At 39.5% G+C, this 22,567-nt stretch overlaps 2 protein-coding genes across 8 annotated transcripts in view; one reads left to right on the forward strand and one right to left on the reverse strand.

Moving 5' to 3' along the window:
- Positions 1-300: 300 nt before the first annotated feature.
- Positions 301-9,082, reverse strand: LOC122565865 (rab GTPase-activating protein 1-like). Of its 3 annotated transcripts, XM_043722311.1 has the most exons (18): positions 8,827-9,082; positions 7,807-7,988; positions 7,531-7,705; positions 7,258-7,456; positions 6,998-7,181; positions 6,559-6,924; positions 6,195-6,470; positions 5,953-6,121; positions 5,635-5,876; positions 5,384-5,572; positions 5,148-5,273; positions 4,890-5,075; positions 4,644-4,818; positions 2,210-2,400; positions 2,066-2,125; positions 1,806-1,997; positions 1,495-1,732; positions 301-1,378 (listed from the first exon to the last, which is right to left on the reverse strand). In XM_043722311.1, exons 2-17 carry the CDS (start codon positions 7,978-7,980, stop codon positions 1,499-1,501), a joined length of 3,138 nt encoding a protein of 1,045 aa, XP_043578246.1. In that variant the 5' UTR covers positions 7,981-7,988; positions 8,827-9,082; the 3' UTR covers positions 301-1,378; positions 1,495-1,498. The 3 variants fall into 3 exon arrangements, with proteins under 3 accessions (XP_043578246.1, XP_043578244.1, XP_043578245.1); XM_043722309.1 differs by having other exon boundaries at positions 301-1,732; XM_043722310.1 differs by lacking the exon at positions 8,827-9,082 and adding an exon at positions 8,422-8,802 and having other exon boundaries at positions 301-1,732.
- An 836-nt stretch (positions 9,083-9,918) lies between these two features.
- Positions 9,919-22,567, forward strand: part of LOC122565868 (protein FAM102B) — a 51,391-nt gene continuing 38,742 nt past the window's right edge. For 2 of the 5 annotated variants that reach the window (XM_043722316.1, XM_043722318.1), the window contains exons 1-2: positions 9,922-10,134; positions 14,982-15,672. In XM_043722316.1, the coding sequence (XP_043578251.1) occupies positions 15,527-15,672 (146 nt within the window). In that variant the 5' untranslated portion in view covers positions 9,922-10,134; positions 14,982-15,526. Of the gene's footprint in view, positions 10,135-13,949; positions 14,207-14,981; positions 15,673-22,567 lie in introns of all 5 variants that reach the window. The other 3 variants (XM_043722315.1, XM_043722314.1, XM_043722317.1) reach the window with 3 other exon arrangements.

A 22,567-nucleotide genomic window follows, 5' to 3' on the forward strand; every position in this document is an offset into this window, starting at 1 on the left:
TACAGGGAGTACAAAATAAATTAATCAGTAATTCCATCAAATGAATGGCACTAATTAATACACACACATACACACATTCACACAAAGCTAGATTTACAATCTAAAATATCTTTTCAAACATTCTTGAATATTTACTCGGTCTTATTGTTCACGTAACAGAAATGTTTATTACACATTTGGTTAAACTCTAACTTCAAGTAGTGCCTTGACATAATTTATGGCCTTANAAAAAAAAAAAAAAAAAAAAAAAAAAAAAAAAAAAAAAAAAAAAAAAAAAAAAAAAAAAAAAAAAAAAAAAAAAAAAAAAAAAAAAAAAAAAAAAAAAGAAAAAAAAAAGAAAAACATGAAAAAAACGAGGAAAAAAGGAGATTGAGGTAAACGAAAAAAATATTTTGCATTGTAAAAGACTATATCTAGTCTTATATTAAGTTATTTTGTTCAGCTGCCAATGTACCTGCGAAATGTTGCAGTATTATTTTACGCGATTATTAATAGCATCAGCAGACAATAAATTGCATATAAAAATTAATCAATGTAAAATATTTCTTTTTCATGTAATTTGCGTTACTCGTTACGATTTAGAATTAGTTGTAAGACGCATACATCAATAAGTGTCATATATATTCTTTAATCAATAGCCCTAGACATACCGATTAAAATAAAAGTTTGATAAAAAAAAAAACGCACATGTATTTATGATTTTGGAATGTCATTATAATAAATCCCTACAGAAAGTAAATGAAAATTGCAGAAATATTATCTGCTTTACATGATCCAATTTACTAAATATGGAATCTCGGATTTCTGCAGTCTGTTACGTCTGTTAGTTGCCTGAGAGAAAGAGAGAGAGAGAGAGAGAGAGAGAGAGAGAGAGAGAGAGCTATTTATATACAGTAAAGTCTATAGTATTTCTATTTTCCACGTCTTAGACTAGTTTCATACAAAACGTAGTGAACTTATCGCTAACATCTATTGTAATCTTTTTTTGCATCTCCATATGTGCCCTATCACTTAATCCATTGCTTAATATAGGACTTCTAATTTCGTGTGAAGTTCCTTATTAATACATAAAAACCGGATTTCAAATAAAATTAATAATTCACAAACCAAGTTTAGGTAAAAATCAATATACTGAAACGATTAACAAATGTAAACAAGTAATATCAAGATTAATATCAGAGTTGCAGGATAAAGCTGACATCGCTAAAAGCACGCGATTAATAGTGCACGCGAGGAACCTGACGTAAAATATACCGAATGTATATTATAAACAGGTCAAGTAGAATACTACATGTAATCATGGACGTACATTGTGTATTCGAATTTATATTTCAAATAGGTCTTTTCTCGTAATATACGAATTCTTCCAACACTTCGCCTGGTTAAAGTAACTTCGTTTGAATAGATGTGTATAATATATTATAATTAGGTTTATTTTTCTACTTCAAAATAGCGTCCCTCGTTATATTTATGCACTTTAACTCGAATACTTACTGAATCACACAACTTCTTTAAGATTATCACGAGTCTCGCGATTACGGGAATGTATCAAATGATGCATTTCACCTCCGGGTGCGCTATCTCGTCTAAGATCTTTCATTAATGACGGAGCTATTACTTCTCTTTTATTCGCCGCTTCTTTTATACTCGACAGTGTCTTACTAAGCCACGGCCAGCTGTTTCTCGCTGCTTGAAGTTCAGAAGCAGTCGCATGCAATTGATGTGTTAAATCCTATAAAGGAAATTAATCTTACAAACGTAATTCTAGATAATATCGAGAATTAGTAAATAACATGCTTATTTACCTGGTTTCTACATTCAGCTTCAACATGGGCTAGCTTTGTTTGGGCTAACTCCAATTCTAATTCTCGTACTCTCTCCTGCACTCTGTGCAACATAGGATCTATTCGGTTTTCTAAAGGGTGTGCAATGTCTGCTAATATATTGGACGAATCCATTATACAACTTTTACATTTTTCACATTTCGAAACCTTCGTCTAAAGGGTAAAATTATTTATAAATTGTCATACAACAATTCCATGAGAATGAAATGTTTTTTACTTACTCGCAATTCGCTAAGTGTTGTCTTTGCAGCATTATAGTCATCTTCCAAACGTTGACAAATCTAAAATAAATATTTCATCTATGATACAGTACAATAAATTCCAATAGTTTCATACGATAAATGTGATCATTTACATATACGTACCTGTTTGTATTCAGCAATAATAATATTGCTTCGTCTACTTTCCGCATCTGCTCTTGCTACTTCTCGCTGCAGCATTTCCTTGACTTGAACCAATTCGGCTTCTAATCTCTGTTTTTCCTCCTCGTTTCTCGCTACTGTGCCCCGTAGCTGTTCTACTTCATTGCTATATTCATCCGCATTCTCTTGCGCTTCTACGCCATAAGAAAAAGTTACACGTTAGCGTTTGAAACAAGTATATATACGTACATTTGTATTTGTATGTTGCTGATATTTTATACAATAAATATTTATATTAAATCTATAGTTCTATAGTAGGATGAAAATATTATAGTATTTTTAGTCCTGATTATGTAAGAAGCGTACAAATACAGTCTTACTCTCTATCGATGTCTTTATAGTATGGCTCATGATTCCGACAGTGAAACATTGGAAACGAATGACTTTAACGTAATTGGTCGACATGCGATATCTTGAAAAAGCAGATACCACCACATATATTCTCTATGCAGAACATACCATGGCCAATTTTAAACTGCTGGCACAGCTGCTAAACTTATTAAATATGTTTGTTGCCTGCTATAGCTCATAAATATACAGATAATGCCTCTGATAAAATTTAACGCGTTCAAGGTATAAAAAATCGCGAACAAATATAAATTTAAAGCATTTGATATAGTTTTAGGATGCCCTGTATATGCTTGTTATTACTGTACCTAAATAACATGATTTGTGCGCGATAGCATATTTATCATTTTCGATAATGAATTTCAATGTTTATCAAGTCTTGTAAGCCTTAACAACTTTGTATACAAATTCTTGCTAAAATTCCATTAGTATTACACTAGAGATGCACTAACTTGCAAACAATTTACTAATAATAATTTACTTAAAGTATAATTCATTTGATTCGGTAATAAGCAATTGGTAAAATAAAAGCTATAAGCTTTCATATAACAAATATAAAACATTGCATAAAACAATTACGATTAAAACAAAAAATGAAACTTTTTCATAAAGTGTGAGGAACAGGGTATACACAGGTAAATTGACAAAATTAAAAACGCTATTCTAAATGGACGATTTATTTCTAACAAGAAAAAATAAATAATTTTTTTTTATAAAATTTGATATACAAGACAGTATACAAAGCAGTATGGCTAGATAAGCGCGAAAAAAATGTTATTATAAACAACACAAAATTATAAAAATTTACAAATATTACAACAACATAAATAATTCAATAAAAAAAAATGAGTATAATTTTTGAACAATGCTTTTTCATAACAGCCGATTTGCGCTTCGTTAGTTTGTATGAAAGAATATCAACTTTAAGCACAAGAGAATCAATCAAAACAGCAAATGTATCGATCTTGCAAAGAGTATATTGCTATAACATAGTAGCTGTGATATTTCAGCCAGTCTATCGAATCTGAAAAAATTCTGTCAAAAATTTACAACTGTAATCTCTTATTACTATTTCCTCTTTGAGGAAGAAATTGAAGGGACCACTTTGGAATTGACATAAAATTATCTCGCGAGAGATATACATGGCAATAAGAAAAAAATAAGAAAAGTATTTCATGATTTGTCAACTGGTTGAAATCTCGTGTTTGTGCATAACTGTTACTGAACTAATATTTTATCGACATATGTACACAGCTTGTGGTTAGCTTGTTACGAAGATTGACAATACATTCGAAAAATTATACAAAATTAAATGGAATACCAAACAGAAATAAAAGAATCTGTTTATGAGTATAAGAAATATTTCTTCAAAACAATAAATTTCATTAAATTTTTACTAAATATTTACTACATAATTCTTGATATTCGAGACTATATGAAGAATTTTATTCCACAAGTTCGTATTATGTAATAAAATGTTTTCCAACAACGTAGATCATATCGTAAATATCAAATATTTTTTACAACTGCACACTATTCACTGAAGTATCTTTACTATGACTGTGATCAAGACTATGTAGGTGGACATAATTTATGCTTTGGTATATAAGCATGAAATTATGTCATGCAAATGTAAAATATATTTATTTCATAAAAAAAAAAAACTAGATTGGGATTAGGCTATATTATAAGTTGCCAATTTTCTTCGAAATTAGTACTAAATAAAACAGAGGTATATTATTTTGATTTTCATTCATATTCTATGTATACTTTCATTGAAGTCAATGAAAAGTGGTAGGTATCTAAATGTCGAAATACGTATTTACATTTCAGTTCTAAAATATGGCAACAAAGACGAACGTGTAAAGCTTCAGCATAACAAAGTTAAATTTATGATCGCTCGACCATTTTTTTCATCTCTATACAGACTATACATGCATATAAACGAGTATTGTAGTTTGTATCACTTTCAGATGTACTAAAAATTATACATGTATTTGCGTGATTCAAACATAAAATATGAAATTACCTTTCAGTGTCATAAATTCCGCTTCATACTTCTTTAATTTCTTTAAGGTAACTGAGCAGGCTAACTTCATGACATAGCGCGATATTTCTTCGTTTCGACAACGTTTAGGTAAATGCACCCGAAAGTATTTTAATATACTTTCAAAATCTAATTGAAGTAGTTCCTTTTTGCACAACTATAGAAACATACATTTTTATAAATGACATATTCTGTAAAACGTGTTGCGAGTTAAAAACGGTTACCTACCATTAATAATGCGAGAGCAACCTGGAATAATGTATCAAGTCCTTGTAGAAGGAATACGTCCAGAATATGGAAAACAAGATAAAGTGGAAATCTGGCTGTAAAAAGAGTTAAAAACCATTGTGCAGCGAACATATGTGTTTCTACACCACGATCGCAAAAATGTTTATAAAGTTCTGGCAGCTGATCCTAAAAGTATAATAATAATTGTAAGTAACGAATATTGTAATTGTCCGTAATTAATTACAATATAATACGAACCTCGATTAATCTATTAAGCTGATAAAATCTCATATGAAGGTTGTCAAATCTATCCTTGTACAAATCTCTTAGACCATAGTCATACATTAACTTAACCAGAACGCAAAAAGCTTGTTCTTCCGGCATCTATAAGAAATACCTAATGTTTCTCTTGTCATTACACACCCTAATAAATTACTATCAAAAATGCAGATATGCCTCTTACAAATGTCAACCATTGGATGCCAATTACTTACGTGAAGGAGTAAACTAGCAACTAAAAAGCTAAGTCCTTGGCAATATCCAACTTCTTCGTCATACACTGCATACGCTTTACTTATTCTGTACAAAGAATCTTGTCCCAAACCACCTGTCTCTTTGAAAAAGTCATGAGCAGGAAATGTTCTATTAATATCTCTTAAGATAACACTCTCGCAACTGCTTTCCTGTAGATGTAAAACAATATAATTATTATATACGTTTTCTGTCACTTACTATTTTCGTTTACCTTAGTAATTAAAGTCCTGTATCTATCCATCATTTCTTGTGAATTATCGCAATTACTTAAACGTTGCCATACTTCTCCGCGTAAGGCTTCAGGAATACCTTGCTTTGTAAGTTTTATAAGAAGTTTTGGGCGTTGTTCATTAACTTGCCAACTGTCTAGTACTTCTGCCCAACTAGCTAGTTCGTCTGCAGAACAATCTTTTGATACTTCACCTGTGCCACTTAACATTGGTTCATCTCCATCTGTCAATGTAGAGACATAATCAATATACTTTTTATCCTTCTCATTAAATAAAATAGTTAAATATCTTATTTTAACCTGAGTCTATTTCCTCCTTGGGTGTAAGCGTGTCAATGCTAGTTAAAGAAGGAGATCGAATCAGTGATGCTAAATTAAGAGCGAGATTTAATCTGTTTCTATCCAGCTCCCCTGAAGTTTCTATACTTTGTACTTCATAGTGAACTTCCGTGCCATCTCCGGATATTATCTATATAATGATAAATACGCATGAAATTTGTGACATTCGAATGAATAAAGAACTAATATTTTGGACGCCTTACTTCTTTTGAGTTAAGGTAAAATTGTTGTACAAGATTTCGTTTATTAAAATACCAAAATCTTTCATTTTGTGGAAATACTTTAACTAACGTCTCTATTATAAACCTGACAGGTTCTCGGATACCACGTATTACTAAATCAACAGCAACTGTCATATAAATTTTTCCTTCTCTTGGGGTTTCAATATTGAGAGTTTCTAAAGCTGGATCTGCAGGGTCCCAGTGACCACATATGTTGTAACATTGTTTATCTTGAACTAGTGGACCAGCATTAACTTGCTACAAATATAATATAATTTTTATTATTATTGTAAGACCAGAAGCATTATCAATTATAAATATCTGTTTTTTAAATAGTTAATGTTACCATTTCAAGCAGACGCATATCACTATGTTTAACATTGCGTCCAGGACTAACAAGGACTCCAAAGCACCTTTCAACTTCAAGAGTAATTCCTCCTTCTTTGCTAGAAACTTGCTGAATACTTAAACACACTTGTTTAGCTACGTTATTTCGAAGTTTAAAACAATTTCTATCCTTAGGAACTATACTGAAACCTCCTTTTCCATCTTCTTCTTTTATTTCCATTGTTACTTCAAAAATAAATACACGAGAATTAGTTTTTTCACTTCCAATGTTAAACCCATTGAAATCACTTCCTGTTAGAGAGCTAGTCATCGACCGTGGTATTCTGTGGAAGGCTTTGGAAAAGCAAGCAGAAACTTGTCCTACCTATGACGAATTACATGGTTAATGTATTTTGATTAAAACTTGACATTATCGTACAAAAAGACATTGAACATACTGCTTCTGGTATGTCACACCGGAAAACATGACACTGATAAATGGCAGATTCCAATGTATCCCCATGTGACCATGTAAAAGCAAAACATGCTGCGCATGGACCAACACTTTCACCACGCGCATAAAATAGGATTCGTTGTACTTCATAATGTGCAATTGGTTGTTGAGTAGCAGCATCGTATAAACTATCATACAAACATAATGATACATGATGTACGATGAAAAAAACATTTTATTACTATTTCTAATAGTTGTACATACACAACAGAACCTTGAGAGCTACTTGGTACAGAAACAGATACTTTAATTCCCAAATTAAGGGATTGTTCTGCATTTAATATGTTCATATTGCGCTGTATTTCACATTCTGATTTAGGTGCATTTATTGTTGCCGATCCCAGGTAAGTTACCCCATTGAAAATAGTACATTCTTGTTGAACATTAGCCAGGGAATTTATTTCTAAATATAAAAAATGATATCTCATACTCTGCAGAATACCTTTTATGTTTGATAGAGAAAATAATAATTTGTACCTTCATCAATATAATCTTCTGGTTTCATAATATCCTGTTTCTCAGATGCAACCATACAAGAACTTACATCATAAAATTTACTTTGTCCCACTTTTTTAGATTTTGGTTGATTTTGTTGCTCACTGCTCACAATTTTATAATCATTACTTTCCATTTTAGAATCTTCTGTCAATACCTATGGATTTTTATCAGTAACTCAGATAATTATTGATATGCAGTTAAAAGATAATGTACGTTAAGAATTGATATTTCTAAATAATATAGGTATGTACAAACCTCACGAAGATTATTTTGAAGATCTTCAAAATTGCCGTTATTGGCAATTTTCAGCATTGGTAATTCACTGATTAATGTTTGTTGATGTTTGCCATTACCTCTGTCATTTACAAATTCATATTCATCACTTGTTGCCACTGATTCCATTGATTTAACACTCATGCTATCCTCCATAACTATGTCTGTAACATAGCATATAATATTACCATGTTATAATAATGTAATGTATAACATATATGTATATATATACGATTAAGTATTCTTTAATTTGATAATTTTGTGTAAAGATTACATGTAGATATGTGAATACATATATGTACACACACACAAACACACACACACACACAAACACACACACACACACACAAAATCTTGGAATATACACTCCAATACATAACAATAGATACATAAGGAAGAGGAAAAAATAAAGCACAGTAATATATGAGTTGAATTACTATTAACAACTACACACAACTGCATGATAAATTTAAAGATAAAACTAACTTCATATATTCACTATACATAGAAGATGCACAATGTTCGCATTCTATTTAGAGAATGACGTGAAATCAGAAAAACAAATATGTTTCCCACAAATGATTGCATTCTACTCACTATATTTCTCGAATATAATTTAATTTTTATTTTTAATAAGCAGAGAGTGCCATTTGAGTAATAAATTCGGGAACGGGAATCCGGGACGGAAGAATTTCACTTGTGACAGAATTTCCTAACAATCGAGCGTCAACCTCATAATTTATCAATACGATTCATTCGAATACGAAGAAAATAATTCAGTGGATCGAGATTAATAAGCAAAACAAGCTTCGCGCGTACAAAGTTCGACACGGCATCGTTAAAAGCACACTAATTCGAATTCATAATGTCGATTTGGTTTGTCAAGTATTTCGGATCATCTGAATTGCATTCTTAAGCGAACTTATTGTGCCTCGGTTCTCAGTGTCGTACGGTTTTAGTTGCCCGCTTCTATTTACACCCCCAGCAAAGAACAGGGATTACCCTCTTGGTGGATCCAAAATTTGAAGAGACACCGGTGCCTCTTCTTGCGTTGTTGTTGATTAAAACCACGGACACACCCCGTTTCCACGATCCACGCATCGATCTACCCACGTTCCGACAATTTTTCCAAGTTATCGGTGAACATTTACATGATTTCGATCACGTCAGAAATAATTTCGTTTGACAGAAAAGGCAACCTTGGTGTCGGCCATTCGAGCACTAAGGTGCCGGAAGTCTGCTTTGTTACAACGAATTGCGAGCGAACCACCTCCAAGCGCGCAACAACTTTGAACTAACTTTGGTTACCGTTTCGCCTATACTTGTTAAGATTCTTTTTCTTAATCACATCCGTAGTTTTTTCCATTATGTAATTACGGAAGAAGAAAATACATATACTAGTTTGTGCTGGAAAAATGTTCATATATTCAGAGATAATACCATTTAAATGGCAAATGTAGAGCTTTCTATCCGATATTACTATCTTACCTATTTGCACATTGGAATAAAATAATAATAAGAATACGGTGATAGCGAACGTTTATTTCAAGCATTATACGTTCGATGATCTATTCATTGTCTATTTTCTTATATTTAATTAGAGCATTTTTAAATTACTAACTTCAAGCTCCTGTAACTTAGTCACGTAAATAAATTCACATGCTGTCATAATATCTGTATACAAAATTTAATAATACATATAATCGCATTGAAATATTTAATATACTATATGACATGGTGCAACATTCTACTATGTAAATGACATAGGATTATCAGTTTACATTTAAAGTATTTTAAAAATGGCCGATTTGACGATAATACTTTTTAAATAGTATTAATTCGTACTTGAATTTGGAAATCGTATCAACTTTCTTTCTAAACGTCTGTTTCTATTGGTAAAAATATTGCTCGTTATTTCGGAAGTTATTCGATGCTAGCGACAGGATAGTGGAACGGTTTGTCAGAAATTCTTCTGGTCGTCTTGACAGTGACCAATCAGGAAATGTGTTTCGCTCACCGCGTGGTAATCTCGAGGCCAATAGAATTTCCGTTCGAATATAACTGCAAAGAGTCGACGACAGGTGGAGTTGCAACGTTAGTGAACAAGCTGATATCGAGACGCGTCAGTTCACAGAGGACCTCCGTTCCGTCGGATGTGAGGAAACTTTTTTGTCCGTAAATTTGTCAAGTTCTCGCATCGAGACTTTGTAATTTCGTGGTTTCCCGAAGGAATGATTTTGTAATCATGAAAAGTGTAAGACTGTGCGAGGTTGGCTAACATCGATAAAAGCGAGAACGAGCCGACGACGAGTGAGTACAATTCAGAGTTGATGACTCTCTTTCTTGCTTCTTTTTTGGAACGGGCGTCGCATATCATTGATAATTTCGCGGTCCGTTGCGATTTCACTGGCGTCGGGATGTTTTCTTTTTCCGTGCTACGTTACAGTTTGACAGATACACGAGACGAAGCCCGTGCACTCGTTGGAAAGTTATCGGCGAGATGAAAGGAGAGGTTATAAAGTCAAGACGGAAATTGTTCTGCACCTGCCATCATGAGACGATTACTGTGAACCATCGAATCGCGTTGTCTTTCGTATCGTTTCTTGTCACGATGCGCTTCATCTTTTCAACTTGTGCCTCGAAATTGGTGTACCCTTAAAAAAATTGTTGTGACAATACGGTAGATCGCCTGGCGTTGTTTGCATTTGCTCTGAAAAAAATCGAGCTACGTACAGTGTGCCGACGTTATATTTGATGTATCACGGATAAAATCGTTTGACAGGTGGTAGAATAACGTATCGTTGTGTATTATCCGTCAGAAAATTCCGAAAATATATACCCGTTGATTTGTCACGGCAGTAGACCACATATCGCTTGTTTATCGTCGCGTAATTTTATCTGTAAAGAAGCTCAATGTCTGTTCGCAAATATCACTGCGAATGTGCACACGTCGCTTCTACCCGTTCCTCGTTCTAGACACAGAAATGAACGAAAATAATACGAAATCGGATTCGTACGGTGTACACGGTTATCGTTTGTTTCGCGCTTTTTCCTCCCCGCATACTCATTAGTAGGTTATTCGTGGCAGAGCATATTCGTCTAGTGTTGTTCTCGATCGTGTATGCACCTTTGTGTGCATAAACGGTGTGTAGTAGTGACACGTGACAGCCAGTTTGTTTAAACAAAACGCATCGGTGGAAACGGGCGCATCCGTGTCATTAACGCGGCGCACGAAAAATAAAACAGGCAGGTGAGATAACGTCGAGAGATAGATTTCCAGATGCACGATTCCTAAATTTTATCTTCTTCCGTCGCTTTCTATATAATATATAATATATACATATTGGCGGTTGCGTGTGATTATGAAATTAAACGATTCGTCCATAATTCGCCATCTTCAAATTAGGACCGTGTTGCATTATTATAATTGCCAAATATACATTGCCCAGAGGGTTCTTTTAGTTCGGTCAAGTATACGTAGGCGCGTAGGTTCGTTTAATTCGATTCAGACGAATGCGCTTCATGTCCCGGGATCGAGCTTCGTCTATATAGTTCTATAGGGTGGTCCATCTGTAACGAAACTGTTACGTTCTTCTTTTTGAGGTATATTTTTACAATACGTTTAAAGTTACTACGCGAATTTGGTAATACTTTTTTCCTCGGCGGGTGATAGGTAAAACTAGGAGTGAAATTTGTTATTTTTCTATATCAGGCGGAAGTTAGTTTGACTCGAATAAGAAGGAAATTATTACGAGCAATTTGATAGAATGAAGGTAGGTAATGATTTTTTGTAATTATCAAAGAAGAATCTAGAATCTAAGAAAACGTTAATTGCTCCTTGTTGCTGTTATCGATGATGCATCGATCGATTTCAAGTTGCTCTTTATCTTTGATCGGTCGGCGATCGAAGGATTTCGTCATTTGCGCTGCTTACGTGGAAACTTATTTATTGTAGAGACGATAACAATAAGACGCGAACAATCAAAGAAAGGAAGAAATCTGAAGGTCTGAAGCAGTTTCTAAAAAGCTGCCTCTTATCTTATCGTTCTAAATTAAAACCACGCCTCCTTCCTCCGAGTATAAATATTCTAATATCGTTCGCGGCAAGTAGTATAAATTTTTCCTTCGCATTCTCTGCGTTCTTTCAGCCTCGCTGAAAACTGTTATCGTTTCGTTGCAACTTCAGTTTTATTCCAGTGGATCGCGTTAAATTTGCTTTTTGCTCTTCGTTGACGAGCAACGAGTTCGCGTGTAAAGTTTTATTCGCTCGTGGACATCGTTGTTGCCCCCGAATCAAAACTACTTGGACGAACGTCGTTCAATGATCTTGCACGCGCGTAAGTTCTCATACGACAGATCAAAAGACAAACTTCATTCACTATCGTTCATTTCTCAACACGTTATAGTTTCACGCGATTAATTAGAGATGTTACTAACGTGTATACGTTCGGTTCAAGAAACTTATCGTTTCAAACTATGTCTCTAACTAAAACTTTTTGAGCCGACGTTAGTTTTTACTTAACTTTACACCGCGTTCGATTTTACGCTATCTACACGGCATAATAACACGTGTATACGATAGTATTGTTGGTGCAAACGATATAGCGAAAAAATACTGTTTGTACTGCAAATCGAACGAACCGAATCGAGATTGACAAGAATATTTAAACATATGCTTTATTTGTAAGAAAGATGGGACACGCAAGAAGCAGGGGATTTCTAAACGAAAAAAGGAAAAAATCATCGTACGAGAGAAATTGACGAAACGCGTGACGGATGAACTCGTCTTCGTCGGTTGAACGTCTGATCGATTCCGTAGCTGTGCTACGTCTGTCTCGCCAACTATATACGGCGAGTTCGGTGTGAATGGTCGGACGTGATTGACGAAAGAGTCATCGAGGGCCGTTAATACGTAATTCGTAGTACTAGGCAGAGAGCTCCGGTGGTCGCGTCGAGTGCTGCGGTCACCTACTTCGCAACTTGAAACCCAACACCAGGAAGAGTGTGCTCATTTTCGCTTGCTCGCGTTCCCAGCCGCAATTAGCGTTTTCAAAACAATCGACGTTGCGCCGACGGCGACAGGTCTCGCGACCACTGGTCGCTCGATCCTGCTATAGGTCTTCAAGTCGCGTGAACGTGCCTATTGGAAATGTCGATAAAGGTTCAGTGACATTCGTTGGCGAACGTTCACCCGCTAACGCTTGCTACACTGTTATTTGTTCAATGGCGCTTTTAGTTCCTGGAACTTGGCTCTTTTGCTCGTACAACGCGAATGTTTATCGTCTATGGTCGTTTGATAAATATCCTTAGATTATGTTTCATAGAAAAATAGGATATCGAAGTGTGGATCTAGAGTACAAATAATGTCGAGATTATGTAGGCTAAAGAATATTATCAGAGTATTATATATTATCAGTCAACAGAATGTAAATAATTCGTACAAAAGGTAGTAGGATCGAGGCGATAGGTCATGATAGTGATAGGGAGAAACACTCGAGTATATTTAGCAATATATATGTCGGATTAGCATTGGAATTTTGGGCGTTTGGCGAATCTTCGCTCGGATTGGCCATCGTGGTTATGTATTCTGGATGATCTTTATTGGTACCGATGTGATTATTGCAAGAGTTAACAAGTAATAGCGGCGATCGGACAAACGAGACGTCGATGACGATGAATTTAGGTTCGATAACGAATCCACGGTCAACGGGATGACGAATGCGACGTAACTCAACGTACAAGCAGAACTTGTCTGAATGAACCGAGTCGCAGTCCAAGTGGAACTGCCCTTATATACGACTCTCCGTACCTCTCGGGTCAATATTTGTTTTTTAAGGAGAGCTATATAATTATTTCATACCTCTGTTAGGTACACGTCTCTTCCGTGATCGTGGCTACGTTCGGTGACCCGTTATGTCACTTCGAGCCCAAGCCCACTGTCGGGCACCTATACTCGGGTTAGAGCAATACAACCATTTCTCAGTTTTATTATTTAATTGCAGCTATAATAAAAGTCTGGGTAAGTATCGGGGACGTTCCCAAACGTTCCAAAAGGGAGGCCCCGGTGTCCTTTCATCTCCGACATATATTTATCATGATATGCTCTATATGTACACTTTGCGTAGAACTCGCGATTACAAGTTCGACTTCTGGTCGATGCGTTTTGATGCGCGTTACAAGTTCGGACGATGATTGCTTAAGATGCCGAGGAACTCTGATCAATTATTGCGAACTACCGACTATTGACTCGGACCGATGTGTAACGACTCTAACTGACCGTAACGACTGACTTTCCGTCACGATGACGCTGCAGAGGAAAACTATGATGCGGTCTAAGGATGCGAGATCATCGGATCCGTCGAGGAAAGCTTTGGTTCGGAAGGTGAGGGAAATGGACGTGGCTGTTAATGGCTAATTTTGTGTCGGTGATTGGAAAAGGATGCTAACTGCCCTTGAGAGAAAGTTGCTAGCGGGAAGCATCGTACGTTAGAAAATCGGATTTCTCGTATCTTGTCGTAGTCGGTGATAGATTTCTCCCTTTGGAGAATCTTAGTTAAATAAACCCCAAGATTTACGGGATTTTTACGGGTCCTTAGGCTGGCTGAAAATATTCTGTGAGGATGTATCGACAATCATCTTATCCGAAGAATAGGATTTTTGTGTAGCGAGCCACGGGACAGAAACCGTTGGAAAGTTTACTGTCAGGTGCCGCTACGGGATCAAACACGCAGCCTAATCGCGATACCTAACGAACCGTGTAATTCGCTGTTTAAAGTAGACACGCACAAAATATTCGTTGTTGTTTGCTTTAAGCGGAATAGATTGGCGCTATAAATTCAAAAACAATGCCTGAAATTAGAATGGACGCGAGCTAGGCGCGAGCATCTATCTGGAAAGAATTGCACAAGCAAACCTGGAGACCTATGTAGCAACGTCTCCCATCTCTTTTTTTTTTTTTTTTTATAGTTGTGCAATGAAAGGTTCCAGATGCCCGTGGCCCTGGGATTATCCGCCACGGGCATTATCGTTCAAAGCTCGAGTATTAATGTCACACACATACGCGCGCGCGTTCGCGTATGTGATAGATACGCGAAACGCGGTCGCGATACTTCGCAGCTTTTATTATCGAAAGACACTGAATTTGGCTTAATTTTCAGTCTCGACGAGGATGGCGAGCACGAATAATTGCCGTTTGTGAGCGTCGGCGCCGAGAGAGAGGATCGCGGAAGGCCACGTTCGTGTTGGTACGAGAGAAGAGCAGCGATGACGGTGAAGCTTCGAACGAGATCCGCCCAGCCGGCTTCAAGTGTTCAGCTTCGTCCCTCGGGATCGACCAGCCTGTAAAAAAGTTGGATGATCGTTGTTCGACAAAGAGGATCAAAAAGAAAGGGAGGGTCGTGGTACTGCCTTTTCGTAGCGGAGTAGAAAACGCGAAGAGATATTTTGGTAAATAGCATCTAAGGTAATTGGTGGAACGGTATCACGGCGCGAGACTCGACTAGTCGCTATCGGCGATAAAACCACGTTAAATGATCGCATTTGGCGCACAATTTCCGCTTTTCTCGCGCGTGCCGTGTACCGTGTTCGTCGTTTGCTCGAGAAAATCCGAGTAAGAAGCTGGAGAATCGCGAACGTTCTCCGGTCGAATTTAACCACGATTAAGCGACTCGTGGTGAAAGTGAAGTGTCTCGGTCTTGGTGACATGGCCTTCATGATGAAGAAGAAGAAGTACAAATTCTCGGTGGAGGTGAACCTGGAGGAGCTGACCGCGGTGCCATTCGTGAACGCAGTGCTGTTCGCTAAGCTCAGACTTCTCGACGGTGGATCTTTCGTCGATCATTCGACTAGGTAAGCGGTCTCCAAAATTTCCCTTCGTTCTGCCGTTTCTACATTCGCGATCGTTTCTCGCGAGTACGAAAAATCCTCTTGGTATTCACGCGAGATGCTACTGTCGCGTTAGGAGGAGGAGAAGTTTCGCCACGATGATCACGATCGATTCGTTTCGATCCGCCAACGCGCGTACACGCTCGAGCGACCGAGTGTCACAGTTGGAAGTACGAACGGCGATCGTGTCTAGTCCAACGGACGGTGAATTTTTTAATTCGCCATACAATAACGATCGCGTGTCTATGCAGCCGTACAGCTCGTTAAAATTACTTTTTCAAGCAAGTCCAGAGAGTAATTACTCCGTAGGAGGCGGTTGTTTCGTGCGAGAACGAAAGTTGTTGCAAAGCGTTTCGTCTGATCTTCGCTTAATCTTTTTTTGAAAGCTCGTTTACGTGCTCAACGACCACAGGCATAATTCGGTTCTCGAAAAAAAAAAAAAACAACCACTTTTGCCGCATGTTCTTTTTTCTCATTTTTCCATACGGTAACTTCGTTATATCAGAGAGCGTAGACGGTTGAAATTTAACGAGCGAACAAACAATTATCGCGAAATAACCGGTGTGCCGGTTGAACGAACGTTCGCTACTGTGCACCGCTGAACAACGCGTTTTACGACGCGTCGAATGACACGCTTACGTTTGCCACGAAGAAGCTCGCGTACGTCTATTAAATTATTTAGTTTCGGCCGTGAATGAAACACGTCCCGTGAACGCGGATTGGTAGCTCTCTTGAGCGACGCGTGGATCATCCGAAATTCGGTAACAAGGTTGCACGCGTATTCCGATTCTTTGTTTATTCTTAATTACCAGAGTAACGTTGACACTTTATCGAGTAAACGTGGAATACGAAGAAGCTGACCCAGCGCCGCAAAGTCTCCGTATACCTTGGCATTTCGCCATTTTACCAACTTCGATATGATTAACGAGCTCTAACGTAGAACGTACAATACGTACTTTTCTTCGTTAATGACAGAGGGGATACATACGTACGTGGCAAGAGGTTTTAGCGAGCATCGAACGGGCGATTTTCTGGATCCGCTTCGACTCGCTACTTCCTAGCAAGGCGAAAAATAGTACGGTGTTTACGATGTAGTCGCTTTTAAATAGCTGACAGTTGCGTGTGTCGACCATACGTTTCGCCCACGCCCGCCAACTCTAAATTCGTCCTGGAATTTCTCTAGCGTTCTCGGAACTCGCCCGGGATTTCCGAATCGACTAATCAAATTTCTCCGGCGATTGTCACCGCGATAGACCTTGAACGAGCGAAAAATTTGATGCTGCTTTCCCAAGGAGAAACATTTTGCAGTTTATCCACAGCTGGCTTTTCTGGTCTGCCCGTCCGATGAGACGTGCCTTGACTGCCCCAAGTCCCGACGCGCTTTGCGTTCTACTTTTGCTTCGCAGAATTCAGAATTTCAAGGGAATCTTACCATTTCGTTCGCACGATCTCTCGAAATTCTCCGCTACTTCCATCGAAACTTACATCGAACGTAATAAATTTCGTAGCAGCGTAGGATGGATCGCGATCGATCGACTTCGAAGAAGCTCGTAGAAGCGTCGATAAATTTTCGTGGAAGAACCGTACCCGTAGCTAGCTACGCGTTGGCATCTGATCAGGTGTTACAAAGCAACAGTTGGCCGATAGCGGTAGCACTCTACTCGACGATTGTTTTCTTCGCGCCTGTCTAACAATAGATCGTTTTCTAACGTGGAACGTTAGTTCGGGTAATTAAACAAGACGAAGAGAAGAAAGAGAAGAATCGTCCGCTGGTTAATCTATCTGGCGCGATATTTTTGAATTTAATAAAAGGAACCAAACTCGGGGCGGAAACCGAACAGAATCGCCAGAGCGATGTAACGTACTTAGGCGCAACTGGCAACCGGAAGGAACGTTCGAACGCGACGTTAACGTTTCCTCCGGGCCGTGTCGCGACGGTATATCGATATCTTCGCTTCGCAGACACGATTCGATCGTGTTCTACCTTCCGTCCATTGTCGGTCGATATCCAGCTGCGATATTTCACCGAGCCCGGAGTGCACGGTATTTACATCGAGTGCGCGTTATGCACGACATCGAGTATTCTCTTGGGAATAGAACGTTCCCGCACGTGTGCAAGATGCACGCGACATAAATTCCAGCGACCGTACCGGTTCGTAAACCATATTTCGTCGGTAGCCGCGGTCTGCCGGACGCGGACGCGTGTCTCGTTTAAACCAGCGCGGACGTTTCACGGCAAAGGATCGATTTTCCCCTTCTTTTTTCTCTTCTCTTTATGCGTATCTGGTTTATTTAGCTTCCGTAAAACATCCTGTCGTCGTACGATGTACAACGTAACACGTAGACGCGGTAGTAAATTTGTTAGCGGATCATTTCGAAACGAACAAGTTGAAATGAAGGGAATTCCTTATTACCCTCGACGATGTGTTTACCGTGACTTTTGGCGCTTGGTTCCAAAGGCGCGTTGCAACTTGCTTACAACTTTAAACGAGGAAAGTAAATCAGAGACGAACGTGTTTTGCTCTGCGAACCGTTCGCTCCTAAACGCCGAGAGACGCATAGGACGATTAGGTTTTCCATGGCAGACAGACAACGTTCGAGGGAATCAAGACTGTACGAAGAGAGAAATTAGCACAGTCTGCGGAGAAGGATACGTTAAATACTCCTGTTCCGGATTATCTATAATCCCTGGACACAGGGTTAAATCAACGCGAATTGTCATTTCGCGACTATGAAATCAGCGATGAAAATGAGTCACGTACGGGGTGTATTGTTCACCGTTGCAACTTTTCAGATCGTCTGTCTTCCCCTTCGTCCCTCGCTCGTGACGCCTTTGAAAATACCGGAAGCTGGCTGGATCGGTGCCAGAACGGTCTCTACATCTCTGGCGAACGACCCGATCGTTTTATTATTTCGCGATCGGTGTTCGTTCGCATAGCTTTCCCATTTTTTCGCCATATAAACCTACCGCAGCTTGGGCAATTTTTCGCGAAACGAGCCAACTTTGGCATTTTCCGCGGCGACGCGGCTCCACTCCAGTCGATGTTGCAACGATCAACGATTAATTAAACCAGCGCGTTTTTAGTCTTTTTTCGGATTGACAAGTTTAATCGCGGCAATCGGCGATAGCTGGACTCGTAATTAACCGCTTGCTCGCCGCTAGTCCCAGAAGCGTGCAACCTCGAGGTGATCTCGATCGATTCGCTCGACTTTCCACTGAGTTTTCCCGAAAGAACCAAAGAAGGAACGTTCTCGCGAGAACGCGTCGCGCTGCCCATCTTCCTGTGATAGGATTTTCTAGGAAAGCAGAAGCAACGGTATTGTGGAAAAGCGGAATTTCCGGCGATCCTTCGTTGATCGATCGCGTCCAAGCGACGAACGTAAACTAATCATCACGCCTTAACGGAGTTGCTGAATATCAACGAGATACATCGCGTGTCTTCTCTCCTAGCCTTTTTGGTTTCCTCGATGGAAATTCCTCGTGAAAATCCTGTTACCTCGATATCTCAATATCTAGAAGATCTGCAATTTGTTCGCAATAGATGCTATTCCGCACGGCTGATAACGAGATCGTGATCCAATTGTACACAAGTTTCTTGTCGATTCTTTGATCTCTCTGCGGAAAATGATGCAAAGTAGGCTAGGGAATCCGTGTTTTTCAGTACTCTCTAGCGTTCGTGAAAAGACAGCGTATCCGCGAAGAAGTCATTACAGGAGAAACACTATTCCTCCGGATCTATGTCAGTGAGAACGATTTAAGTTTCTAAGAGATTTCTCTCCGCGTTCCTGCCGTGTGTAACCCTCTCGATTTCAGCCGGTGACGAATCCTTGGCTGCCGTCCATGTTATTACATCTCGCGAACTAACGAAAATTAGCGATAGAAACACTTTCGATTCTCGATTTTACGCTATCCAGCAAGACGAATCGTTCGTTTCCAACAACGCTGTCGCTTGAAAAACAAAATTTCGCGCTTATAGCTCTTAATTTTCTTACGTTATAAATTATCAGCCAAGATACTCGCGATTTTCAAAAACTTCGACTTGGACCAGGCTTTCGACAATTTTGTTTTCCAGTTGGCCAAGACGAGATCGTTAAAGGAAACTCGAACTGGCCGAAGCGAGCGTAAGAGATAGGGTAATCGTCGAATCGAGGGGAACAACGTTACAACAACGAACGACTGGCAAGGCCGATGCGATTCATCGTCGGAGGGAACGGTGCGCGCAATCAGATCGAGATAAGCGATTTCGATTTAACGTCAGAGACGGTCGGCTGGTTTCTCGGCAACGAGGTCTACCTTGAACCATGACCTTCCTCGGAATCGGCCGCTGAGCACCGAACGAAGGTCTGGAAATAGTGCGTGCACGACGATCGGGCAACGAGATTAGAGGCGAAAACACGATGGAAAACGGAATACGGCACGAGTTTTTCGGTTTCGAATGCGTCGATACGTGGAAGACCTACTCACTTTAAAGTTTAGCAAAATATCCGCTTTAAGAGATCGAAAGCGCCTCGAAACGTCTGGCATACGATATCGTAGAGTTTTTCTCGCTAATTTTTCAACGGTACCGATCGATGGTCGGTCGATGGAGCTACTGGATAAATGACGAGACTCGAAAGCCGCGCGAAAGAAAAGCGACAGTGGGAAACGTCGAAAGAGAAACGCGATTCTCTCGCCACCGATAGCGTTAGAAAGTACGGCGATTCGTTCTCGTCCTGATTCGCGAGGCGCGAAAATTGAAAGAGAAAAGTTTGGTCGGTCGATGGGTGAGGAGGGAAGGAATCGGGGAACGTGCGAACCAGTAGTTGATCGTGTCGAGGAGAGGCAGAGCAAGGGAGGTGGAAAGAGACGGAGATGAAACTAGAGAGAAGGAGAAGATACACGAGGGCACGACGATAATGGACAATGTCCTGTCGTCCGGTGTGTCCCGGGCATGGAAACGAGTGACCATCGTTGGAGGACCTGACACCGCCTCAATGTGTCGTGATGAGGAAACACCCGATTACAACGCTCCGACCGAGGCACGGAATATTTCTGCGTGTATCCACGGGAACGATTATGTCGATACTCGTCGCGCCATTGGCTCGTATAACCATGCACATATTTGCCGAGAAGGGGGTAGAGCAGCACGAGCCATAGGGTCGCAGATATCGAGGGATTCAACGTGTCACGAGAAGCTTACCCTGATTTTTATCGACTCGAGGGGTCACGTTATAGAAGTGTCTTCGAAAGTGTTCCGCCGCTTTAATCGGTCTCACGTATTAACTGTTCGCAAACGCCGATCGCCGTTTATATTTAGTATCCGATCGACGACTCGCGAGGGTTGAAATTCGAAAAGAGTTCGCAAGCGGTTGCTTCCTGTTAAGAGTCTTCCGGTTACGATACATCTTTTTGTCAACGATGAAAATCCAAACGGGGGATATGGTGCAACGAAATGAAACTTTCCAAGTTCGTCTCGGCTCCTGGTTGTCGAATACGAATACGAATAACCTGCGTTTGATGTATCTCGGTTCGACGACGAACTTGCACGAATAGCTGTTAAAGCTGCGCGCAGCGTAACACCAGTTAAACCAGTTTGAAAGTCAGGCAAAAATTACAGCGACTCTTGGTCGAAACTCTGGTCAGGATGGGCCAGCTCTCGGAACGCTCGCATTCTTGCTCGCGACATAAATTTCGAATACGAGGCGCGTGCAACCGACAACGCGGCATCAAGCGGAAAAACCAGCCGGCGGCCAGCTATTATTTCGTATTTCCTGGATCGTCAGAGGCACTCTTTCGCGATGCGTGTTATCGCGCGGTCGTTAGTCGAAATACATATAACCAAAAACTGTTTCGAATTACGTAACCGGAAAGGTAAAGCGCCTGGCGCATATTCATACGTCGAAGCACAGCGTAAAATCGATTATTATGCGGCTACTACGCGTCCAGTATAATATGCAGAAGAATCAACGTGTCGTGTTGCTCGGGTGACCGGCTGTTTAAAAAAAAAAAAAAAAAGAAGGAAAAAAGAAACAGAAGAAAGAAAAATAGCGACTGTATGACAAGCAGGTCGGTGAAATTTTGTGCATCTGCACGCTTAGCGTGCTCGCTGGAATGGCACGCGAATCTATTTCAGTGCCACGAATGGAAGTGGAATCTGCATCGTTGAAATTCGTAACGGTGAAATCGAGATTAATCTATAATATTATGCGAAAAAGGTGCTGCTGACTTTTTCACCTTTAGACACCGGCATAATTTTCGCCTTAATTTACATCGCAACAAGCGCTATCCTTCCTTTCTTTCGATATTTGCTAACTTGTAGCTCCGTTGCGAAACAGGCGCGTGATCTTCGTATCGGCGTTTCGATCAACTTGTTATTATTATCGGCAAATTCCATCTCTTTGTCGAGCACGTAGTTACTTTCTGAAATATTACTGGAATCGTCACGATGGTTCCGTTCATCCTGGAATTATCTAATATGTCGTGACACGATCGTGGCCGAGGAACTAATCGTAACGATCGTAACACTCAACGGTGGTAACTATCGGTGACACTGTCCTCAGGAAATCACGTGCCTCTTGTACGGATTGAGCGTCACAACCAGAAGAGGAGCCGTTTCGCGTGGGTGGCCCGTTCGATCGTTTGAAATTCCGCGATGCTCGCGTCTGCGCCAACGACCGTCCACCAGCCGCTTTCCTATCTTTCCCCCTTCTCCTTTCTCTGCCGTCTTCCTCTTCATTCACCTTCTCCACGGAAGCTCCTCTCGTTTCGGCAAGAGGGAAAGAAAAAAGGTGTGGGTGGGACACGTTAGCCTACATCTCGCGTTGCTTCACCGAACTAGAAGAATGACGCGAGATCCGAAACGGTCGGGAACTTTGTATT

The sequence above is a fragment of the Bombus pyrosoma genome, linkage group LG3, assembly GCF_014825855.1.
Source record: "Bombus pyrosoma isolate SC7728 linkage group LG3, ASM1482585v1, whole genome shotgun sequence".
NCBI lineage: Eukaryota > Metazoa > Arthropoda > Insecta > Hymenoptera > Apidae > Bombus > Bombus pyrosoma.

Excerpts from the sequence above, each read along its gene's own strand:
- LOC122565865 (XM_043722311.1), bottom strand. The coding sequence starts at position 7,980 with ATGGAGGATAGCATGAGTGTTAAATCAATGGAATCAGTGGCAACAAGT. Across the intron at positions 5,877-5,952 it reads CAAGGAGGAAATAGACTCAG|ATGGAGATGAACCAATGTTA; the intron begins GTTAAAATAAGA and ends CTACATTGACAG. Across the intron at positions 1,998-2,065 it reads CAACACTTAGCGAATTGCGA|ACGAAGGTTTCGAAATGTGA; the intron begins GTAAGTAAAAAA and ends TTTACCCTTTAG.